Below are 23,446 nucleotides of genomic sequence, written 5' to 3'. Positions count from 1 at the left end.
ACTTCAAACACTTTGCTTCTGTGTGTGCTTCCAGGAGAGAGAGTTTTACATCGCCTTCTGGTAGATGATTGCATTCGCTTCTTCCTATCGTGTCTGCACTACTATAGATCACCCGCCAGTCAAACTAGGTCGAGGGCGGCACAGTGGGAATATGATGTTGGCGAAGTTTTTGTTCGTGTTGTTTTTGTTTTCAGCCGTGGCAGATAATACTGTTCATATTAACTGCCAAGGGATTTTTTTGTCTTTTGTGCTAAAGAAATTGGAAGTGTCAAACGTATCTGTTATGAGGTGCTGGGGCAATTTTTCCCAGGGAACAGCTCCCAGTACATAACCGTGCAGCTTTTACTCTCATTCCAGAGCCTGCGCTAGTATCTCTGTTTTGACAGAGGCCTCAGCTCCAGTGTCAGTCTTTTGTCAGCGAGCTAAGCTTGAGGCTACGGTGAGAGTTTCTTATAGGAAAGCATCGCAGAACAGATCCCCTTACACTCCAGCGCTGGCATTCATGATTTTTTTAAAATCATTTAAATGTTTTTACTGTAACTGATTATTATGTATTTTCAGAATAAAAATAAGTAAAGCATTTTATTTATATTTTTACCATATGATACCAGTGTTAGCTATATTGTAACACAGCTGATACATTTAGATCATAGAGAGATCTTTTTTGTCGACCCGGTATCTCGGTCTCTGGTGGGTTTTGTTTTTTTCCGCTCCCCCTGTCATACTCTCAGACAACCTTCCTCTTGTACACATCTGACACAGCTCGATTGAATTTCACCTCTTGTCACTCTGCTCGCATGGTTTTGCCTCGGAGCCACACACTGACACCCACGTAGACAAACACGCGGAGGAGCACAGGGTGTGTGGTGAGAAGTGACGGCAGAGCAGCGGGCCAGTCATGACAATGCCTTCATGCTAGCACCTGGCCACATGCACGCGTACGTGCGAGCGAGAGAGCCAGAAAGAGGGAGACAGACACCTAATGCCTACACCTCTCCAACACACACCCTGTCAAAAATACAGATGCACTCATGGATGGCTTTACACTCGCTTCCCCCCCCTCCCGGTAGAGAGAGTGAGCTCAGGTAGCTGTCAGGCGCTCCCCCACGGGGAACAGTGGGCCAGTCAAAAACAGCCTCCTCGCCTGTCACTCTGCGCGCTCACACATGCACACGTATAGACGCATTCACACAATGTACTTTGGTGTGGGGAGAGAGACAGAATGAGATGCCTTGGGCAGATGCTGGACCAGTTGTCTGTGCTGCACACATAGAGTTTGTGCTTGTGTGCGTTTGTGTGTCTGCCTATCTGACTCTGTCTCTCTAGTACCACAAAAAGCCACCTGCCAGTGAGCCCAAGCGGACATGCCGCCTTTCGTTTAGTCCTAGCCTGGGAGCCAGTGATAAGAAATAGTTATCTGCGGGTGCATGTGTGTGTGAGTGTGTGACATGTATATACTCAGCGGTGACACTGGCTGCTCGCCTATCTAACCAAGTAGACTTTTTTCAGAGTGGATTTTGGATTTTTATGTGCATTCGTCCATCGATTTTCAATCCGGTTGGTTACCTGTGAGAGTTTGCCATGTCTCTTAACGCCCCTCACCCCACCCCCCCCTCCTGGTGCTGAGGCAAGGACGTCATGCCAGCTGGATGCCCAACAGTCCTCTAAGTGGGCACAGAGCCACAGCAGCTGTAGCTGCCATAATACGGGTCAATTACTCTCTAAGTTGATGTTGTGTACACATAACACGACCACGTATCCACGTGCGTGTCTGCTGTTTGCTTTGCGAATCCAGCGGCCTCTGACAAAGTTTACAGTTTGCTGCTTCACATTTGATCAAAGCTGAGGTGTCAGTGGGAGGTTGAGGATCAAAGTATTACCATCGCTGCCTGACTTGCGAGACCTTGAAGTGTGTGGCTAACCTCGGTTTGTCTTCGTGTTGCCCCCACCCCGTGTGTGTTTTTCCTGGATGGCGGATCATTGATGTTTCAAAAAGACTGCAGTCTTCTCACAGAGGTGTTGAAAATCAGCTGTCCACAAGACTGCGGGTATCAGCCTGCTGCCTCTCGATTGATTTTAATGTTGTTGCTGACTTTATTGAGGGGGAAAATTCTAACATTGAAACTTCTTCAAAATCAGCAAATGTACATACTGCGCTCGCTCTCCACGGGTGGGCACAGTCTCCCCGAACGAATCGAGCATATGAGCATATGTTTGCTTTACGCCACGATCCCATTTAATCCTCGTTGCTGAACTGTGTTTCTACAAATATGCCAGTAGCTAATCTGTATTGAGACAAATTTGCCTGGTGTTAAAACATAAACTTCATCTGCATTAACTCATAAAAAGTTCTCGAAGAATCAGTGCGAGAAAAGACAATTTAATTGGACGTGAACAACATCAGGGCCAGTACTGACTAAAGTTCTGAGAGCTTTCTCAGAGAGCTGCTAACATAGCTGAGAAATTTCTGGCAATAATATCCAGCATAGGATTTATTTACATTAATGAGGATGTTTGGCTGACCTTGTTGCTTGGTAGTCTTTTGGGTTTTTTTAATGGATGATGCATTATCTTAGTGATTACAGGCAGAACGAGTAGTGAAATCAACTGTTAAAAGCCTGGAATGTAATAAGCCAACTTTTAACACATGGCATGTTTACAACAGATCTACTGATGCAGTAGTCCATTTCCATGTGCATAGTTGTTATATTATTAGGTTACCTACATAGATATTTACCATGCTGGTATGTATAATCCTGTGATAATATTTCATATAAAACGATGGGAATCCCACACTGTTATGTAAGTCTGCAAGTTGTGGAAAATTAAATGAACTGCATCACAGTATAGCAGTGAGAAAGTGCTGTAACTGTTCACTCTGCTGATGAAAACCGGACAGACCCAAATCATCACCGCGCACTGTTGCTGTTATTTCTCTAGTTGCCCAGTATGTTAGTGTTTTGATGATCTTTTTTATTTCTGCTGTTATAACGTTATTGAAGTGGGTGGGAGATGTGAGCCCACCCGTAATTAGATCGACCACAAACATTATCCCTGCGCGGTCTAACCTGCAGCGTTTCATTAGCTCGCTGTCATTCAGCGTTTGGAGAATGTTTCTCCTACCTCTTTGTAGCGCGCCGTTGAGTTTGTGCTGGCTGGTTTATGTGATGAGTGGTGTTATTTTGGCAAGTTTTTATACATTACACACAATAGTCAACTATAACTGCGCTGGCAAATGTTGGACTGCATGAATAGTTCATGAAAGCCTTTTTAAATTTGTCTCCATTAGCTGCTGTTTAAAACCAAGAAAAATCGCTCTGCGTTGGCAGCTACCTGCAACCTTTCTTACGTTTCCCACACATGGTTTGATGTTGTGAATCAGTCAGCACAGATAGATATCAGTATGACGACTTTTGACCCTAACTTTGTTCAAATGGGCTCTAATTTAGCATTTTAGGAATCATTAGATCAAAAAAAGTGAAAATATTAATATAAAATCACCAGGATATGTAAACTGCAAATATTCTATTTTCCCCAAACGTGTCAAAGTGTTGTTCTGGTACGCTTCAATGCCATTACACTTTGTCATGCTTTTTAAAAGGTCTTCCCCAAACTCTGAATGGTTTCACCTTCAGAGCTCTCTTTAAGCTTAAGATGGTTTGCAAATAATTGTTTCCTTTACCAGGATTTAGTTTGAACTTTGTGGGAAAGCATCATAGAATTTTCTTAAAATGCTAGAAACTTCTCTTTGTACTCTGATGCTTTTAAATACAGGCTTCTGTTAAAAGTGCTTAATTGAACTGTGCATTAGGTGTTGGGTGTTTCAGTATTAACTCGACTGAAAATGTATATTCACATTCGGAGTTATCCATATGAAATATCCTAACAGCTTCTCCTCTTTGTCGTTCTCTCTGGCAGGCTGCAGAGGGATGCTGTGTGGCTTTGGCGCCGTTTGCGAGCGCAACCCAAATGACCCGTCCAAGGGTGAGTGTGTTTGCAAGAAGGTGGACTGCCCGTCCTTTGTGGCGCCTGTGTGCGGCTCAGATTCGTCCACCTACACCAATGAATGCGAGCTGGAGAAAGCCCAGTGCAACGCACAGCGACGCATCAAGGTGCTGAGCAAGGGAGCCTGCTGTAAGTAACCATCAATCTATCTGCTAACCCTTCCTGGAGACAGCTGCAGAAATTAACCATTTTAGAAATTCACCCCGATCCCTGTGTGAGTCTGAAAAGTGTTCTCTCTAAAACAAATGGAGATTGATCTGAGATAATTCCTTGTGCTTTTTCTGCAAAGTAACTCATTTTCAGAAATCCCTCTGACATTTGTGCAACGATCTGCTTTTTCTGTCTCATCTTGTCTGAAGATTTTAAGGCTGTGATTGTAAGCTTTAACTACCTGTAGAAACGGGGATGAAAAGAAGTCAGTTTGACCTTTGACATTTCAATTCTTGGTATGGTCATGCAACTTTGCAGAAGAAAATAGTTTGGGCAGGTTTGACTGTTGATCTGATGTATTTATGAGATCTCCACAAACCACTAAAATTCGATAGCTTTCTCTGAAGTGTTGTCTTTAACATACACGTGATCTGTACCTTTTAAAAGATCCCCAAACATCCAAATTCTTGGACTGAACAATTTGAGACTGACACTCTCCAGTACATCACAATGAGAGATGAGGGTGAAAGTGGGCAAGCATAGGTGAATTAACATTTTAAAGCATGGCGAATGCGATTGGAATTTTTGGTTCAAATGACAGAAACGGCATTTGTGATTTTATGACGTTTGCACCAGAGGACGAGCACGGCCACTTAATTTGACAAACACAAAGCTGCAAGTCTCTGAGTGACACTAAATTGCTTGTTATTGTCAAGTAAATGGATTTCTATTACACCCTGTCCTAATACTACGTGCTTTGCCATCCTATCTTTATCCCACAATAATAAAACACGTCCCCATTACATCCATTCTATTGTCTTTCCAAAATGGCTGTGCTCCCAGGGCTTAAGCGCCACCTGCACCCTCACAAACAAAAAAGTGTGCCACTTACTGCTCCCATTGGTAGCCATCCAGTGTGTATTTTATCCCTAACCCCAGTGGGTGCCAATACTCCTGCTGTACCTCTCATTGCTTCTCTTTACCAAAGCCCATCAAAATCCATGGCTCTAAGGAGCAGATTCCTGCCAAAGCTGCGACATTGCAGCAGCCTCAATGATAACTATAGTGTTTTGTCAGCGTCGTGCCTTTTCTGCCAGTGTGGGCCTACTGCTAATTCCAGGGGTCTGATTACAGTGCAGGCTCGAACCTGGCACTAATAACAAGCTTGGTGGCGGCCCGCTACTGGCAGAGTGGAAATAAAGCGATAGAAAGGACAGAGAGAGGACAGGAGGAACACAGGGTACAGTGGAGGAAAGGGAAAATAGCATTTAAAAAGGGAGGGTATAATGTTAAGAGGAAAGAGCAACGAGACATTAAGACAGGGAGTGCGACACAAGAGCACGTAAGAGAGTACTTTAGTGATTGAACGAGTGAACAGATTACGAGAGAAGATCAAAACCAGAGGGAGAAAGTAGTAGCATAAGTGGTTTAATGATGGTTTATGGAGGGTTAAGGCCATCAGAAGCACCATAATTGGCCTTAGCAAAACAGCAGCCAGTCACAAGGAAAGAAATAAAGTAAAAAATAATAGTAATGATTATGCTAATGATAGTATTGCTGGTAATAACTACATGCTGGCCACCAGAGCAGACTTCCTCTCTTATCCCGTCACATCTGGAAGGAATTTCCTTTTCATTCCTCTGTTGGCTGTGATTCTGAGAGCCCAATGTGATTATTACTAATGGCAAAGCCTGATTTATGTCAGCATTTTCATGCAGTCACTGGATGTGAAGGAGGCAGGTGTGTAGTGTTTAATCAGCGGATGGCATCCTTAGCTCTAGCCTTGCTACGTTATGTACTTGTGCTTCTGTAACACAACCGGTGTCACTGTGATTTATGGTGTGATCAGTTTAATCAATGCAAAAGTAAAAATGACTCATTTAATTAACTCCGGCTTCCACCAACATCCATTCAACATGGTTTGATTTACAGTTCCATTATTGTATACTTAAAGCAGAGTTTACAGTTCTGTTGAAAATTGACAAATTTGCTATTTTCTGATGCGATTTTTTTCTGACAATCTTCTGATTGGTAGAAACGTTGAGAGCTGAGAGAACCAACCCTGGGAATCTGTTTTAAACAAGCTGCCAGGTACTGATGAAGGTGACCTTAAAGCTTAAACAGCAGGTTATCGGTGCTTTTATTATCTTAAACTCACAATATTTGGTTTTGTCCCGAGTGACACATGAATAGCTTTGAAAATCAGAAAGCAATCTTTTAAATTCATCCTTCTTTCTTACCCGTGCTATTTCTGATTTGCAACATATTTTGTATAGCAGTGAAAGCAGTCACTGTCGAGTGAGTGTAGACGAACCACACAGCTAGCTAACATCTGGTCGGTTTATTTACTTTTGCATTTATTGCAACATCCTTGTTAAAAGCTCCCACATATGTCTTATAGACAGAATTGAGAAGGGCAGACGGCTAGAGAATTAAAAGAAGTGTTTTACTGTGGGATGGAAGGGTCAGCCAAGGAGTAAGCAACAGTCTAACATTCATCAATATTCATATGTGTGTGTTTGAATGAATTCAAGGATGTTTGCACTTAGAAGGTACATACAGCAGGTACGGTATACGCTGTGAGTGTGAAAGAGGAAGAGAGCGTGCGTGTTAGGAGGTCAGCGCAAGCAAGGTGACAGGTTCTGATTCTCACTCTGCTCTCAATAAATTCAGCCCCTACAGAGGGCTTGGACGGGCCACTTGGCTGAGATTATGGAGTTGTCAGTGCTGACGGAGGAAGAGAGAGGCAAAGGAGGGAAGGAGGAAGAGCGGTAGAAAGGTGAGGGAGTGAGAAAGCTTTTAACTTTAAGAAAATACGGGCAGCTGAATTGGTGCTTTTGTGCGAAGCCTCGTTTGACTCTTTCGATTTGAATGGCGGGTTTTCATCGGGGTAAGTGAATTGGCTTCAAGTCTTATCTGGCACTCAGGAGGAAAGCCACAAAAGAAGTTTTTATTTCTCTCACAGATTATGCCCCTTATGTTTTTTTTTTTTTTTTAAAGGATGGGAGTTACATCACATGGGAGCATTTTGTTACCACCAAGTACAACTTTGGAGCTTGGGGTATGTTTTGTTGCAAACAGGAGGAAGCTGTAACCAGCAAGTCCCTGACATCTGCAGGATGCTGACACCTCCAAATGTCGGCTTTCGGGCGCTTACTTCCTACTTCGCTGCTGCTGACATCACAGTGCTGTTCTCCAGTTAATTACTGACATATTGTGCTTCGACTTTTAAGAGGTTTTTACAGGCACTTTAGCTACGGTCACAGCTTTGAACACCAAATAAGGTGGCTTGTTTACAACCTAGACTTTGACAGATGCCCGTGTCCTCCCACTATTCCCATTGCACAGTTCACCTTAGCTCAGTTTCACTCGGCAGTGAAAAGAAAATTCCCCTTAAAACATGTCCATTTAGCACCTCACTCATAAAACTGAACTGGCTATTATGACATTTTAGTTCCAAGAAAATGGTCTAAGTTCCCTCCTGAGGGCAGGACAAAATGACCCATTCGTTGTTGAGGTGCAGGCACTTAGTTTCCCTCCACTGCTCCACTCTGATATTCACATAACCTGCCCCTTAATGGTTCAGACCATCTCCGACCCAGCTTCTTCATTATCTTTCTTTTGTTCTAGATGGATGATTTGGGATCGGTGGGGTTACATTTCCGGCAGTCAAGCAGGCAGGCGGTGAGCACATAATGGCTTCAGATATTATCGAAATTAAAAGGAGAGGCCGCGTTTAAATTGGCCCCGCAGGAGTGACCGATAACAACACGAGGTGATAAAAAAAAAAAAGAAGAAAGAAAAAAAAAAGTGTCCAGTTAAGAAAAGGAAGACCTCAGAGAGGGAGGGAGAGAGAAAAAGCTCAGACACTTTCTGGTTTAGAGAGAGACAAGAGACATTTGGGGAACTGTGTGTGCGTACGTTTGTGTGTTTGCGCACGTTCTACAGTCAGCTTGGGAACAGGCACCACGTCTACTGTCCTAATGTTGAATCAGAGCAGAGTGGTAAATACACTCCCTTTCCCAGAGAGAGACACAGAAGTGCTGCAGAACTCATCTTGTGTGGCCACTCTAGTGGAACATGGAGTTTTCATTCTTCTTTACCCCCCCCCCCCCCCCCCCCAGAAAAAAGTGGAGAGCATGCGCGTGTGGGTGAGGTGACTGGGGTTCGAGAGTGTGGTCGATGGGAGATTGATTTTATGTATGTGTGAGAGCGCACGTGTGTGTTCTCGAGAGTTGGCTATCAGCACGGCCCCCTACCTTCTGCTCAGTCACTCCACTCTGCTCTCTCACTCTCTGCACTTTAGAGAAGGTTTTTATCTCTCCAGCACCGAAACACTCTCGAGTCTTCACAGTGAAAGGAGAAAAGGCATCAGTGCTCCACACCTGCTTCTCTGTCTGCTCTTATATACTGCAGGCAGGCCCAGTGTGAGAGGGATGTGAACTGCTCCTTAAACATAAAGCAGTACACTCCTACTTGTTGTATTTAGTTGTAGCATATAAAAAAAATATATCAGAGCTTGTTTGAATACATTTTGCAGCAAACAAATGAAGTCCTCTGTTCCTGGGAAGAGGCACAAATGATTAACTGAAAATGAGTTGGTGTACACCCACTTCTACCTGACGTATTTGTACGTTACCAAACAAAAGCAGGCGCAGCAGATTTATATAACGAAACAAATGTCAAAGTGTCTGATGAGAGTTGTCATTATGCACGGGTTTACTTTGGCGCACTTTGTGTCTCGTGTCTAATGACGCTTTATTGTGTGGTTGCGAGCGTGCCTGCACGCAAACAGGCAAACATGCATGAAACGGACCAATCAGGAAGAAGAAAGGGAATATCTATTGAAAGAAGTGTTAATCTTTCCTATAAAACAGCATAATTTTTTTTTACAAACGGTACAGTACTGTGCAAAACTCTTGAGCCATCCATTATTTCTTTATATTTTTTACATTTTGCTTTCAGGTGCCAGACTTTCTTGCTATCTTGAGCAAAAGTTCTCCAGGCTTTCTGAAGGTGTCAACTTTACATTGTGTCTTTCTTAACTTTGTTACTGGCAGCATGTCATCATTTGAGTCCCATTTCTTCTGTAGAGTCTACAAAAAATACCAAAGACAGTATTTTGTTAGTAAAGCTGACATCCATCATGAACAACCCACATCACCCGCTGCATGAGTATGTGAGTGGGCTGAGCAGCTCCTTTAGTCAGAGACTGAAACACCCTCGCTGCAGGAAGGAGCGCTTTCGCAGATCATTCATCCCAACAGCAGTTAGACTCTATAACTCCTCAATCATGATGTCATAAGTCACTGGACACTGTGAACATCCACGGTCACCACTTCCATGTGTATGGACATGTGCAGGTATATATGTATGTATATGTATACATATGTATATTTAGTGTGTACATGTGTGTGTGTACATGTCTATAAATAGGAATATTAGTGGTACAATAGTTATGTCAAGCTATATAGTTTATATCCATAATCACATACTGTGTATGCTACCATTGTATATAGTGTATTATCTTACTTTTTGTCATTGATTGTACTTATTTGTATTTTTGTATTTCCATCTGATATCTGTACCTGAGCTGAGGTGATGCAAAAATTTCCCCGTTGTGGGATCAATAAAGTCTTATCTTATCTTAAAATAACAAAGAGCTACTAGGCAAAAAGTTTGGTCTGTCTTGGCATGGGGTCCAGTGTGTTCATAAAAATCTGAAGAAACTGGACAAGTGGGAGCAAAAGATGAAGTGACATGCATAAAATGTTACCGACAGCAGGTGAACAGTATCTGAAAGCCATGTCCTGAAGAAACAGGAAAGAAATCCAGCAAAGGCCTGACACAGGACCTGAGACTTTCAGCGGATCTATCTACTGAAGTCTCATCAGAAGTGGTCTCGGTGGAGCGGTGGCTATCAAGGAGCCATTCTAAGAAAGGGAAGCACAGAGGAAATGCTGACATAAGCAAAATTTCACAAGAATTGGACTGAAAATAAATATTAACAGGTCTTATAAAGTGATGAACGCCATTTGAAATTTCGTATTTTAGTTTAAATCACCGTCACTAGGTGCAGGGGAGGTCAGGAGAGAGGTACAACAGTGAGTGACTACATTATCTCATGTGATGCTACTCAGCCAGTCAAATCGTTTATTCAGAGCGTGTGTGAAAACAGAAAACTCCCAAGAGGAGAGGAGATGCAGAAGTGGGGTTGAAGCTGAGCGGGTTTACATGTTAAATGTAGTTATGGGAAAAGGAGAAAAGGGGAAGCTTAAAATACACCTTTGCGTTATTTTTTAATTAAGCACTTTTGCTTTTTCAAAAATCTCTTGTTTATTTTGGAATGCAAACCTTATTTTACTCAAAAAGAGAAAAGAACATTTATCATTTATTATTAGAGTACCCTCCGGGTCATTGTGAAACTTCATAATAAACACTGTTGGATGGCAACAACCAAAGAAGAGCTTTGAATGTGTTTCAAGAACCTGGAGAACTTTTCCTCGAGACTACCTACAGACATTACAAAAGCTTGTCCAAGAGAGACTGCGTTGAAGAATAAAGATGTTTTTAGAACTGTACAAACTCTCTTTTTGCCTTATATACTATATATGCACATTTTTCAGTAAATCAATGCACCCGTTTCCTAATTTGCTACTAAAATCTAAAGAAATAAGGATCAAGACATCTGCACAATACTGCGTATGTGTAAGAAATTCTTTATGTTGTTTGGGATCATGCAAGAAATCAGAAAAACCATTGTTATTTGAATCTGACATGCGGGCCAACACATTGTTTCCATTCCTCTTCACATCTCCCTTTTGCTCCTAAACCATTGTTCAGAGAGGGAATCAAAGAAAATGACCTAAGCTCATTACTCCATCTGTACGTTTGGTCTTTTGTCTTTTGTTGGTCTGGCCGATTGTTAAGGTGTCTGGGCCGGGCCAGGTAAAGCCCTGATTTATCTTCCCTCGTTGGGGCCAAAGCTGGCCAGGAGAGGAGGTTTGTGAAAATCCTCTGCAAGCAAATAAATCCTAATTTTGGAGCAGAGCTGGAGAGGGAGGAGATGAAGGCCAGCCTGCTTCACTCCTCCTTCACCCCCATTTTTTTTACTTTATTTTGCTCATGCTAAGACGATTTCCTTTGTTACCCCGGTGACATGCCCGGTCAGCCTCTGTAACAATGGGCTGGTGGTAATAGCCGTAGATGCTGAAGATGACTTCTGGCTTTGCCGAAGCAGATAACAGAATTCTGCAGTCAAACTGACTGAAGCCATCTTTACCTCCACGCTGTTTCTCCAGTGCTCATTGCTTCCCTGTTTTGGATCCCTGTCCCTTCATCTCACCAGTATTCCTCCCGTCTTTCTTTCTGTCTTTAATCCTTATTGTCCTTGTTACTTTTTTTTAAATATTCCTTTTCTTTTTCCTTCCGTCCTTTATTCTTTTCATGCATTTTGCCTCGCTGTTCCTTCTTCTACATCACTCCATAGTTCCTCAAGCCTCTCTTTTTTTCACTTCTCCTTCATTTGCTCACCGTTAACTCCGCCACAGAGGACTTAGTCACGCACCCCTTACTTCTTCTCCTTCGCCTTCACTCATTTTCTGGGCGTTCCCTCGTCTCCTTCCTTTTTCACTCAGAGGCTTCACGACAAAAATCGTTTCATTTTTTTTTCTCTCTTTTTTCCGTGTCTTGCTGATATTCTCATCAGTAGTAACAAGTCTGCACAGAGACACAAATGCGGAAAGTAATCAAATTTCTCCGGGGTTATCGGTGAACACATTTATGCGCACACACTAACAGACACACAGGGCGAGAGGTCATTGTAAATAACTCAGCTTTCGTGCTTTCATTTCCCTGGGGCATTGACTCTTGCTTGGCATTCATAACCATAATATGCACAACCTGACGGACTCTGTGTGTGTGTGTGTGTGTGTGTTTACTGATAGTACATAAACACGCACACAAAGGCATATTTAGTGAAATATACACACACTGCAGGCGTTTTGCAAACCGATAGACTGAAAAATATACATTCTTGTTATCAGCACACACACACACACACACATAAAGACATGATAATGGGCTGTGCTTGGAATTTCTCTATCCATCTTTACTTGCTGTTCCACTCGTCTGCAACCACTGATACTTGTAAGACAAATCCCGTCTTCTGCTTCATCTCTCGCTCGCTCTTTCTCCAGTGCTCACCTCTTTGAAATCTGCAGGCAAAACACCGATTATGTACACACATCCATATCCACATACACCTGCTTAATCCCAGACAAGGGGTTGTGTTTTGAGACTTTTTAATGTATTTATGCATTTGGCTTCTCCTGAATAATACATTGTTATTTGTTATTTTCACTGTGTATGCTTGGTGAGAGATGGAATGGAGTGAAAATAATAAAAGCGGAGCGGTGCTGAAAAATATGAGGATAACTACCAGCTCAGCCGACAATAGCGGATATTTTATTTCATTTCGCGCGGAACAAGAATGACGACAAGTGACAGGAGACGGATTTCTAAAGAATATTTGTTTCTCTCTGCGTTGGCTTTGATTCTGTGGCATACTACAACAACAACAACAAAAAGATCGCTTATTCACAATCATCATTAAAGGATCGCAGCGTGGATTGAATAGGATAACTGCTTTATTTAATACATGTTTCAGATTATTACTCGTTTTATATTAATGTATGTACAGGAACACATTATCAGAAATAGAATATGGATAATCTTGTTATTTCTTTCTACCACTGAGTCAGAGTTTTAAACAAGGAGTCATTTTTTAAGGTGGCGTTGAGCAATAGATCCCCAGGCTTTTCTTTGGCTGCTGTTTCAGTTCTTGTACTTAACCAGAAATGCTTTTTAATTGTTGAACCACTTCAAAATCACCTAATTTGTTCCAGTATCTTTAGTTAAATCTATGAGAAATGTCAGAGATGACACAGTTTGTCAGGAATAAATCATTATTTTTGCACGAGCTAGGTGATTCCCAAAGAGCTATTAGCCAAAAACCTGGCATATCTCGGCACGGTGTGCAGCCTGTCCTTAAAACATTTAAAGAAAGTGGACAAGTGGAGGACAAAAGAACAAGTGACCTGTCTGAAAAAACTGCAGCATTTGGAACAGTATCTGAAAGTCCTTGAAAAGCCCTGGAGAACTGTTCCTGAAGGCTACTTGAAGAAATGACAAGAAGGCTTACCTGAACGAGTTGAAGAATAAAGATGAGCATAGCAAATATTGACTTTGGAGCTCATTAAAATTGTAAAATTGCCTGTTTGCCTTACACTGTATTTCCATGTATGCATGTGTGCACATGTTTGCACGTGGTTCAGTAAATTGCTTCTCCAAGCCAGATATAAAGAAATGAGGGGTAGCTCAAGACATGTGCACAGTACTGTAGAAAACGTCAGTCTTGTGCATGTATATCTACACTGTATTCCCTGTTTACACACAGCACCTTCATACAAGGTTCCTTCATTACTGTTCACCCACTCCTGCCTCGCTGCTTATTTAAGGTCTGTCCATCGACTGCATCCACTCCCCAGAGTAATGCTGTGTTCACATTGTTGCAGTGGAGGGCAAATTAGATACTCCTTGCCTTCACTGGGTGATTGATTGTAAATCAAAGCACCACTGATGTAAAATGAGCAATCAGGGTTGTAACTTTTCAAAGTTTTACCTTTTTTCTCAACAAGGTGCTGGCCACTTAGACGCAGTCTTGTTCGGGAATCAACTGGCATTGTGTCGCCTCAAAGCTGAGATGATGTAGCGCAGTGGTTATCGATCAAGGTCGTCAGGAACCAGAGTCCTACTGGTCTTCATGTTAGCGACCTAATCAGACACTGTTAGGCCTGGGTTAGAATGTGAATGTGCTTAACTGAGTGGGAGGAAAGAAATCCAGCAGTCTATTGTCCTCAGGATTTTAAGTGCTCAGTATTCAGTGTTCATAAAGGATCTGGGGCATATACACTATACGTTGTCTTAATCTTGCCAAAAATGTTGTATATGCAAAATTTGCATGCACTACTCTATCATCCATTGGTAATCAATTTGCGGATCAATATTAGTGAATGGCAGAAATAGTTGAAAATGGACAAGTAGGCAGTAAAGGGCGCTTCGTGGCTTTTTAGTGGAGGAAAGACATCAAATGATTTCTGCGTTTAGAAATTTATGACGAGACTACACATACATCTTCATCGGTAAAACAGCCACAAGTGACAATTACAAGGTAGTAATGTGCAAATTTCCATCCATTTCATGAGATTCTCTTAAATCATAGGAAATGCCGAGAACATGGCTCAGCCAGAGGACTCGGTGACCTTGTCGATGAGTTGGAAGTGTGCAGCTTGTTGCCTGCAGCTGTTAATCCCACTGTTCATGGTTCAAAAAGATTTATATGACAGCGCCACTTGGTGACATATCATCATAAAAGCCACGATGCTTCATAATAAAAGTAGTCCAGTTCTTTTTAGTGCTAAATAGGATGTACAAGACGGCCGTCAGTTAATTGCAAAGAGCAGTCAAGAGAAGCCAACAAAAACAGTAATAATGAATCTATTCATCATTTACTCTAAGCCCCTCGTGGCAGTGGCATGTGCCAATGGCAGACTCTACCAGTAACTTCTATTATGAGTAGATAATCACAGAACAGAAGAAGGAAATGCATAAAACAGCTATTGTGAAAACACAGTTGGTTTCCATGAACACCTAATGGACTGTAACTTTAAAATGATCCATCAGAAAAACAAAAGGCAACAAGCAAAATAACAATTAGTTGCAAAGTTTAAAACTGTTATTTTTATTCTGTTGTTTTAGCTGCTAAAAGTGGCATTTTTAAAAATGATTTTCCCGTTTCTGCCTGAAACCTTGCAATTAAGCTGTAAGTGTTTTCTAGTGGCACTAGAGCTCCTGTAACTCTGTGACTGCATGATTTCGTGTAGAAAATATTTCACACTGAATTGCTTATACGTCAAGGAAATAATAGTGTTCTCTGTTTTTCCTTGGTTGCCCATTTTTGAACACTTCCTCCCCGTTCTGTTTCCTCACTTGGAATCAAGTTTTCTTTTGTTTGTTTTTTTCAGCAGTAATACAAGCAAATTAAAATGCTGCTTTTTAGTGAACCAAATAGTTCAGTTTTATCTCATTCGCCACGACCACTTGACCGCTGAGGCTAACCCATATGACTTTTCTCTGGCAAATGCGGCCTTTTTTTTTTTATCGTTTTCCTCATTCACCTTAACTTCATTCCAGCTTTGTGAAAATTGTAAGGACAGGCCAATATACCTTCATTCCGTAAAATGTGTTTGTGTTCTATGGCTTTCAATTTTCCTCACAATTAGAATAAATGGCTCACGTACACACACACACACACACAGTCCCTGCCTGCTGTAATAATGCTTGCCAGAAAAGAGAGAGAATAAATCCAAGTTATTTCCATCTACTGTTTGTTCTAAATAAATGTCAGTTCTTCTGCTCCACTTTCATGCGCACTCTCTCTTCCTCCTGCAGCCTTATCAAAATTTAAATTGTTGTCATGTTAAATAGGGTCCTATATTGGAAGGCTGAAATGGGCATGTCACCTTGAGCAGGTTTATCTGATTGTGTGTTCATAAAGATGCTTTTTTAGTATTAAAGTTAACTCGTTGTTATTTTTCCTAATTAAGCCAAAATCCTCAGTGCAAAGAAGTCACTGATGTGGTGTGTCTTCATTTTTCCCCCTGTTCTTTAGCTTTAATATAGATATCACATACAATAGATAGTAATTGACTGATTGTCTCAGTTAGTTATTGGAAATAAAAGCTTAATGTGCTGGGTTCTAAATATTGTGGCTTATGTCTATTTGTAGGCAGGTTATGAACTGTGAACTGTGAGATCTTCTTATTTGCTTAATATTAACAGTTTTTGGATCTGCTTTCAGGAGTTAATGAGAATAAAGCAAAGTGAGCTCAAATTTTTATTGTTAGTCACCACACAGCTTCAGCACCCAGCCTGGGAACTGCTGACTTTAAACTGCTTTCATGATATGGCTTTAGATTTATTTGCTCCTTTATCAGCCGGTGACAGAGAACTCTTACATTGATGTTTATTTAAGTGTGACTATTGAAAAAAGAGATAATGCAGCATGCACTATCGCACTTTGAGCTTATCCTGCATTCAGGTGAAGAGTGTGCTGCTGACACTGTATGTCTTCACGCAGATGTGCCTGTGTTTGTACTGAAGACCAAACACCCACTGTAAGGGACTTTTCAGCAGCTCTGAACTGCATTTCGCCCCCAGCAGCTACCGGTCATTAGCAAGTTTTTTGATAGCAAAGGCCAAGCATGATTAGCCAATGCCTCACTGAACATCAGTAGTGATTTTGGCTCCCCACCACCACCAGCTCCAGTTAATCAGAAGCTAATGAAAGGAAATTTGTGGCATATGCACTACTTAGCCCACATGAGTCTTTGTACCTCTTTCTGGGGCCAGAGGGGATATTCTGAATGCAAAACTCAGTTTCAGGACACAATTCAGACCCCAAGTCTCCAAATACTGACAGAACCCAACTGGCTGTAATGTAATTAGCATTTAAATAATCTAATTACATTTTATTTGTAGTATTTGATTATATTTAATTCACAGTGCCTATTACCTCAACTTCCATCATTTTCTTAGCTACCTTATTCACAAGGGGTCGCCACAGCGGCTAGCTCCGTGGTAGACTTTCACACAGGATGCTCTTCACTTCCTGACGTAGCCCCCAGGAGATTTTTGTCTCCTATTGAAACGGACTTTTTGTTTGTTATTCAGATGTGTACACCGCCACATTTTGGAGCTACGACATGAATAACTTTGTTAATGTGACTTGTTTTGTCATGTTCTTTGAATTTTTGTATTTAAAAAACAGCGTTGCATTATAATTTTCTTACTTACTTTCTAAAATGCAATTTATTGAATACGATCACAACTTTTGTCATTCATAAAACGTATGTGGTGAGGGATTTTTACAGTGAGCAGAGCATCACCCTGCATGCTTCTATCTTTGCTAACGTGGAGATCGTCATGAACTCTGCAACCCGCTTCACTCGTAGTGTCACAGGTTTGCTATTCTAATATGAAGGCATACAAATTACATCCTTACCACATAGAACAACACAGCATGATAGAGCGTGCACGGTATCTGTAATTGACTGACTGCGCACTCATAACCTTCCTGACACTCACAGTCATGATCCTACACTATTAATAGGAAACCAGAGACTGCAGTAGAAACAAGTAGAGTTAAATTATACTTTAGCAGTTAAAAACAATCAGTTTTACTAACTCACAAAGGAAGAAAATCTCACAGAAACTCAAAAATATTGAATGTAGTGCAATTAGAAGAAATTCATTTAGGACTACCCTACTTAATCTTTTAATTTAAGCATTTATGTGCTCAGTATGGTGAGTCTAACCAGGTTTTTTTGTTGTTGTTTTTTTGGTGCTTTTGATCCTGAGGTGCCTGGTGTAGAGCTCAACACTTAAAAACCACATGAATACATTATTGATTATGTGGGCTCCTGGCCTTAAAGAGGTAAACAGAGAAGCAGTTAATAGTGCCTCCGGCTACACTCCCCAACTTATTTTGGTACCAAGATCTTCTTTGTTGCTTTCAAAAGGCCTTAATCCAAGAGAAAGAACTCCTGGTACAAGCACTGACAGCTTGCCAATAGGTAATACAGGCTTTTTCCCATAGGCTATTAAGGGGACAGAGAGGCCCTGAGGTTAAAGAAACTGCCCATCAGCCAGTGTTTGTCTTTTCTTTTTACCTTTTATCTCTTTCAGCTTGTTTATGTAGATTACAGGGCTAAAGTAAAGTGAGTTGTCACAACGTCTTGATGGTTTGACACATGATGTGCAGCCATTCGTGGACTCCTTTAGCAGTGCGCTTAGGGCACCTTCAACATTATTATGAGTGGATAACATATATAATCGCTGTGTTTACAGCTTGTTGCGTTGCACTGAATAGCCAAAGGCATTTGTTTGCATTCTGAAAAGTCCTCCGCATCGTGTTATGTAGCACAATCAGCCGTTTTGGACACTAGATTGGCTGCAGGGCTGCCGTTCTGTATCTCACCTCTGATCTCCCAGTCGAGTAACGGGAGCTTTTCCCTCTCCCAAGCACATTTTGTTAGTTTGGAAAAAGCATTTCGATGCTTCCAATTATGATGCACACGATAAGTTGGTGGAAGGATTTAATGTGCCTCTGGGTTTTCATCAAATGGTGCTATTTAAATGAGCGTGTTAATATTCGTTGATATTTAACTGAAGAATTTAAGTGTTTTTTGTTGTTGTTGTTGTTGCTGTTAAATTGTGTGCTGTCCTTTTAAAAGACCTGCGCATCTGTGTGTGTGTTTGTCATAAATGCCATACCCGGGCGATTTAATCCCATCCCACCTTCTTTCTGTCACTCAGCAGAATAAATGGGGCCTGTGTTGTCATTTCAACACCCCACCTGTGCTTTACTGCATTTTCCAAGCGTAAGATATCTGCCAGCAGTAAATGACAGCTATGGTTCCAAAAATCAAGCATTGTGACATTTTTTGTATTTTATCCTCTGTTTTTACATTCATATTTTTTTTCTTAAATATTGATTTAAAAGAGCAGCAACTGAGATTTTATGACCGCAGGACGAATAGCTGCGTATCGCGACAGCTAATGGGGATCTTTCTAAATCAAACTAACCTAAATTAAACTAAACTAAGCTAAACTGTCGTAAGACCTTTGGTTAAAAATCTGCTTAGACATACTGTACTCACAAGCTCCACTTCTTGATTGTGTGTGTGGCCGACGACTGGAGCATGATGAGGGCTTTTTGTGGTTCGTTTTCCATTCTCAAGGGTAAAACAGCAAAGCGTGTAAAAGAGAGCAACTGTCATGGTCCTGGGCCGTGTTGGCCCAGTATTCTTAGTTTCCATGTATTTTTGTATTTCGTTCCTTATTTAGACCATGTTTTCTGAGTTGCCCTGTTGTGGTGTTCCTTATGTGCGTTCCCTTTGTGACTCTCACCCCCTGTGTGCCCCTCTGTGTATCTGTGAGCCTTCGTCTCTCCTTATGTTTTATTCCATGTTTCCCCTGCCCGTTATGTCTAAGTTTTCCCGTGCTCTCTCTCCCCCCTGTGTGCCCTCTCTGTATTTATGAGCCCTCGTCTCCCTTTGTGGTTGTTCCATGTTTCCCCAGCCCGTTATGTCTGTGTTTTTCCCCGTGCTCTCTCTCCTCCTGTCTGAACCTCTGTACTTCCTGTTTGACTCTGCCCGTCTCCCGTCAGTGTCTCGTTATGGTTATCTGTGTCACCTGTGTTCCCCGTGTGTTCCCACTTTCCTCGTTAACCCTGTGTGTATTTCTGTCTGCGTCTTCCTCTGTTCGGCGTCGCGTTCTCCCTCATGCCGTGTGTGGTTCTCCCCGTGTCTTCCAGTATATGTTACTTTAGCTTTTCCCAGTTTAGTGTAGTTTTGTATTGCTTTTTGTATCATCGTTATTGTTTATCACTTATCAGCAATAAAGCTGCATTTTGAGTTTATCCCCCGTGTGTGTGAGTTTGCAATTTGGGTCCTCATCCTGCCTGCCACACGGCCGAAACATGACAGAAGAACGCGACCACAACATGGACCCAGCAGTTCACAACCCCTCCGCGGACATCCAGGACTTCCTCGTCTCCACTGTAGGCGTCCTCCCGGAGCGGTCGCTCCTGTACGAAGAGCCGGAGGATGTTCAGCCCGGCCCGCTGACGGATTCGCGGCCCGGCTCGTCTCCTCCCCCTTCCCGGAGAAAACGGCGTTCACGTCGTCGCCATTCCCGAGCAGCGGAGCAGTTTTCACCCCTGGGAGAGAGTGACCGTGTGTCACACTCTCAGCCCGAGCCTTCGGATCCCGGACTTTTTAACCCGTGCACAACTGTGAGTGGCTCTGTTTTTTTAACACCGGGCTCGGATAATTCTGTCCCCTTTTGTTTGGACTCCGGAGACACTGTACAACGACGCACCACCCCACAGCCGGACACTCGGACTTCCAATTCACCTGCTGTGGTGAGCGAGGACTCTGTGTCTTTTCCAGACATAGTGACTGTTCGCTCAGGGGCTGTGTTTTGTGTGGCGGATGTCGACGCGAGCTGCTTATCGCCGGTGCAGCCACCAGCAGTTCAGTTAGCTCCCTCGCAGCCACCAGCAGTTCAGTTAGCTCCCTCGCAGCCACCAGCAGTTCAGTCAGCTCCCTCGCAGCCACGCTCAGTTCAGTCAGCTCCCTCGCAGCCACGCTCAGTTCAGTCAGCTCCCTCGCAGCCACGCTCAGTTCAGTCAGCTCCCTCGCAGCCACGCTCAGTTCAGTCAGCTCCCTCGCAGCCACGCTCAGTTCAGTCAGCTACCCTCCTGGAAGCCCCTGCTGCCTGCTATTTTCAGCATCGGCATCTTTTCCCGTCTAGGTTTATCGCTAAATCATTCGATCCTCCCTTAAGAGAGAGACTGTGTCCTCGCTGCCTTCACCCCAGTACACCAGTGTCACCTGGGTCTCCAGTAGCTCAGCTCCCAGTGTCACCTACCCCGCAGCCACTTTCAGCTCAGTTTCCAGAGCCGCCTGTAGCAGTTCAGGCCCCAGTAGCTCCAGTGCCGCCTGTAGCAGTTCAGGCCCCAGTAGCTCCAGTGCCGCCTGTAGCAGTTCAGGCCCCAGTAGCTCCAGTGCCGCCTGTAGCAGTTCAGGCCCCAGTAGCTCCAGTGCCGCCTGTAGCAGTTCAGGCCCCAGTAGCTCCAGTGCCGCCTGTTTCAGTTCGGGCCCCAGTAGCTCCAGTGCCGCCTGTTTCAGTTCGGGCCCCAGTAGCTCCAGAGCCACCTTCTGCTACGCCTAGTCCAGCCTGTGCTTCGTCAGCTGCAGCCTCAGAGCCTTCGTCAGCTGCAGCCTCAGAGCCTTCGCCCGCTGCAGCCGCCTCAGAGCCTTCGCCCGCTGCAGCCGCCTCAGAGCCTTCGCCAGCTGCAGCAGCCTCCGAGCCTTCGTCAGCTGCAGCAGCCTCCGAGCCTTCGTCAGCTGCAGCAGCCTCCGAGCCTTCGTCAGCTGCAGCAGCCTCCGAGCCTTCGTCAGCCACCTTCCTCGTCAGCTGGGGGTTCGGGAGAACCGCACCAGCCTCATGCCACGTCAGCTGGAGGGTCCGAGAGGCCCGTTCAGCCTCCTGTCTCCGCTGGAGGGTCCGAGGGGCCCGTTCAGCCTCCTGTCTCCGCTGGAGGGTCCGAGGGGCCCGTTCAGCCTCCTGTCTCCGCTGGAGGGTCCGAGGGGCCCGTTCAGCCTCCTGTCTCCGCTGGAGGGTCCGAGGGGCCCGTTCAGCCTCCTGTCTCCGCTGGAGGGTCCGAGGGGCCCGTTCAGCCTCCTGTCTCCGCTGGAGGGTCCGAGGGGCCCGTTCAGCCTCACGCCGCATCAGCTGGAGGGCCCGAGGAGCCTGTCCAGCCGCCATCTGCGACCGCCTCGTCATCACCTGGCCCGGCTACATCCGCCTGTGCTTCTGCTACGCCTGGCCCGGCCTCAGCCTCTGCAACCTCGCCTGGCCCGGCCTCCGAGCCTTCGTCTGCCGCAGCCTCCTCTTCAGAGCCTTCGTCTGCCGCAGCCTCCTCTTCAGAGCCTTCGTCTGCCGCAGCCTCCTCTTCAGAGTCCTCGTCTGGCCCAGCCTCAGAGTCTTCGTCCTCGTCTGGCCCAGCCTCAGAGTCTTCGTCCTCGTCTGGCCCAGCCTCAGAGCCTTCGTCAGCTGCAGCAGCCTCAGAGCCGCAGCCTCAGAGCCTTCGTCAGCTGCAGCAGCCTCAGAGCCTTCGTCAGCTGCAGCAGCCTCAGAGCCTTCGTCAGCTGCAGCAGCCTCAGAGCCTTCGTCAGCTGCAGCAGCCTCAGAGCCTTCGTCAGCTGCAGCAGCCTCAGAGCCTTCGTCAGCTGCAGCAGCCTCAGAGCCTTCGTCAGCTGCAGCAGCCTCAGAGCCTTCAGCCTGTGCTTCGTCTGGTCCTGTGCCCACCGGGCCATGGCCAGCACGCCTGACACTGGAGAGCCGCCGCCGCTGCCTTCCGCGCGGCCGGCCCCCTGAACTGCTCCGTCGTCTCCTCCGCCGCCGCCGCTGCCTTCCGCGCGGCCGGCCCCCTGAACTGCTCCGTCGTCTCCTCCGCCGCCGCCGCTGCCTTCCGCGCGGCCGGCCCCCTGAACTGCTCCGTCGTCTCCTCCGCCGCCGCCGCTGCCTTCCGCGCGGCCGGCCCCCTGAACTGCTCCGTCGTCTCCTCCGCCGCCGCCGCTGCCTTCCGCGCGGCCGGCCCCCTGAACTGCTCCGTCGTCTCCTTCGCCGCCGCCGCTGCCTTCCGCGCGGCCGGCCTCCGGACCAGCTCTGCCACCTGTGCTACCCGCCTGGTCGGCCCCCCGACCGTGTGACCCGTGAACTCTTGTGCCTGTGGGCTCTGGGTCGGCCCCCTGAACTTTATTTTGACTATGGTCATGTGCTCCTGTGTTTTCTGTTGTTTGTTTTGTTTCCCGTTCTGGTCCCTCCGTCCTGGTCCCCCGCCTCCCGCCCTGGGTGGGTTGTTTTCTGTTTTTGTTTTTGTTTCTCGGGTTTGGGCTGTCGGGAGCCAGCCCTTAAGGGGGGGGTGATGTCATGGTCCTGGGCCGTGTTGGCCCAGTATTCTTAGTTTCCATGTATTTTTGTATTTCGTTCCTTATTTAGACCATGTTTTCTGAGTTGCCCTGTTGTGGTGTTCCTTATGTGCGTTCCCTTTGTGACTCTCACCCCCTGTGTGCCCCTCTGTGTATCTGTGAGCCTTCGTCTCTCCTTATGTTTTATTCCATGTTTCCCCTGCCCGTTATGTCTAAGTTTTCCCGTGCTCTCTCTCCCCCCTGTGTGCCCTCTCTGTATTTATGAGCCCTCGTCTCCCTTTGTGGTTGTTCCATGTTTCCCCAGCCCGTTATGTCTGTGTTTTTCCCCGTGCTCTCTCTCCTCCTGTCTGAACCTCTGTACTTCCTGTTTGACTCTGCCCGTCTCCCGTCAGTGTCTCGTTATGGTTATCTGTGTCACCTGTGTTCCCCGTGTGTTCCCACTTTCCTCGTTAACCCTGTGTGTATTTCTGTCTGCGTCTTCCTCTGTTCGGCGTCGCGTTCTCCCTCATGCCGTGTGTGGTTCTCCCCGTGTCTTCCAGTATATGTTACTTTAGCTTTTCCCAGTTTAGTGTAGTTTTGTATTGCTTTTTGTATCATCGTTATTGTTTATCACTTATCAGCAATAAAGCTGCATTTTGAGTTTATCCCCCGTGTGTGTGAGTTTGCAATTT

General features: G+C 44.8%; 1 protein-coding gene across 2 annotated transcripts in view; it reads left to right on the top strand.

The window, feature by feature from the left end:
• agrn (agrin) overlaps positions 1 to 23,446 on the top strand; it is a 268,675-nt gene that overhangs the window by 147,433 nt on the left and 97,796 nt on the right. For both annotated transcript variants that reach the window (XM_082517913.1, XM_082517914.1), the window contains one exon: positions 3,919 to 4,134. In XM_082517913.1, the coding sequence (XP_082374039.1) occupies positions 3,919 to 4,134 (216 nt within the window). The remainder of the gene's footprint in view (positions 1 to 3,918; positions 4,135 to 23,446) is intronic.

Source organism: Aulonocara stuartgranti, assembly GCF_965226115.1.
Source record: "Aulonocara stuartgranti genome assembly, chromosome: 20".
In the NCBI taxonomy this organism is placed as follows: Eukaryota; Metazoa; Chordata; class Actinopteri; order Cichliformes; family Cichlidae; genus Aulonocara; species Aulonocara stuartgranti.
This window is presented reverse-complemented; position numbering and strand designations above follow the sequence as displayed.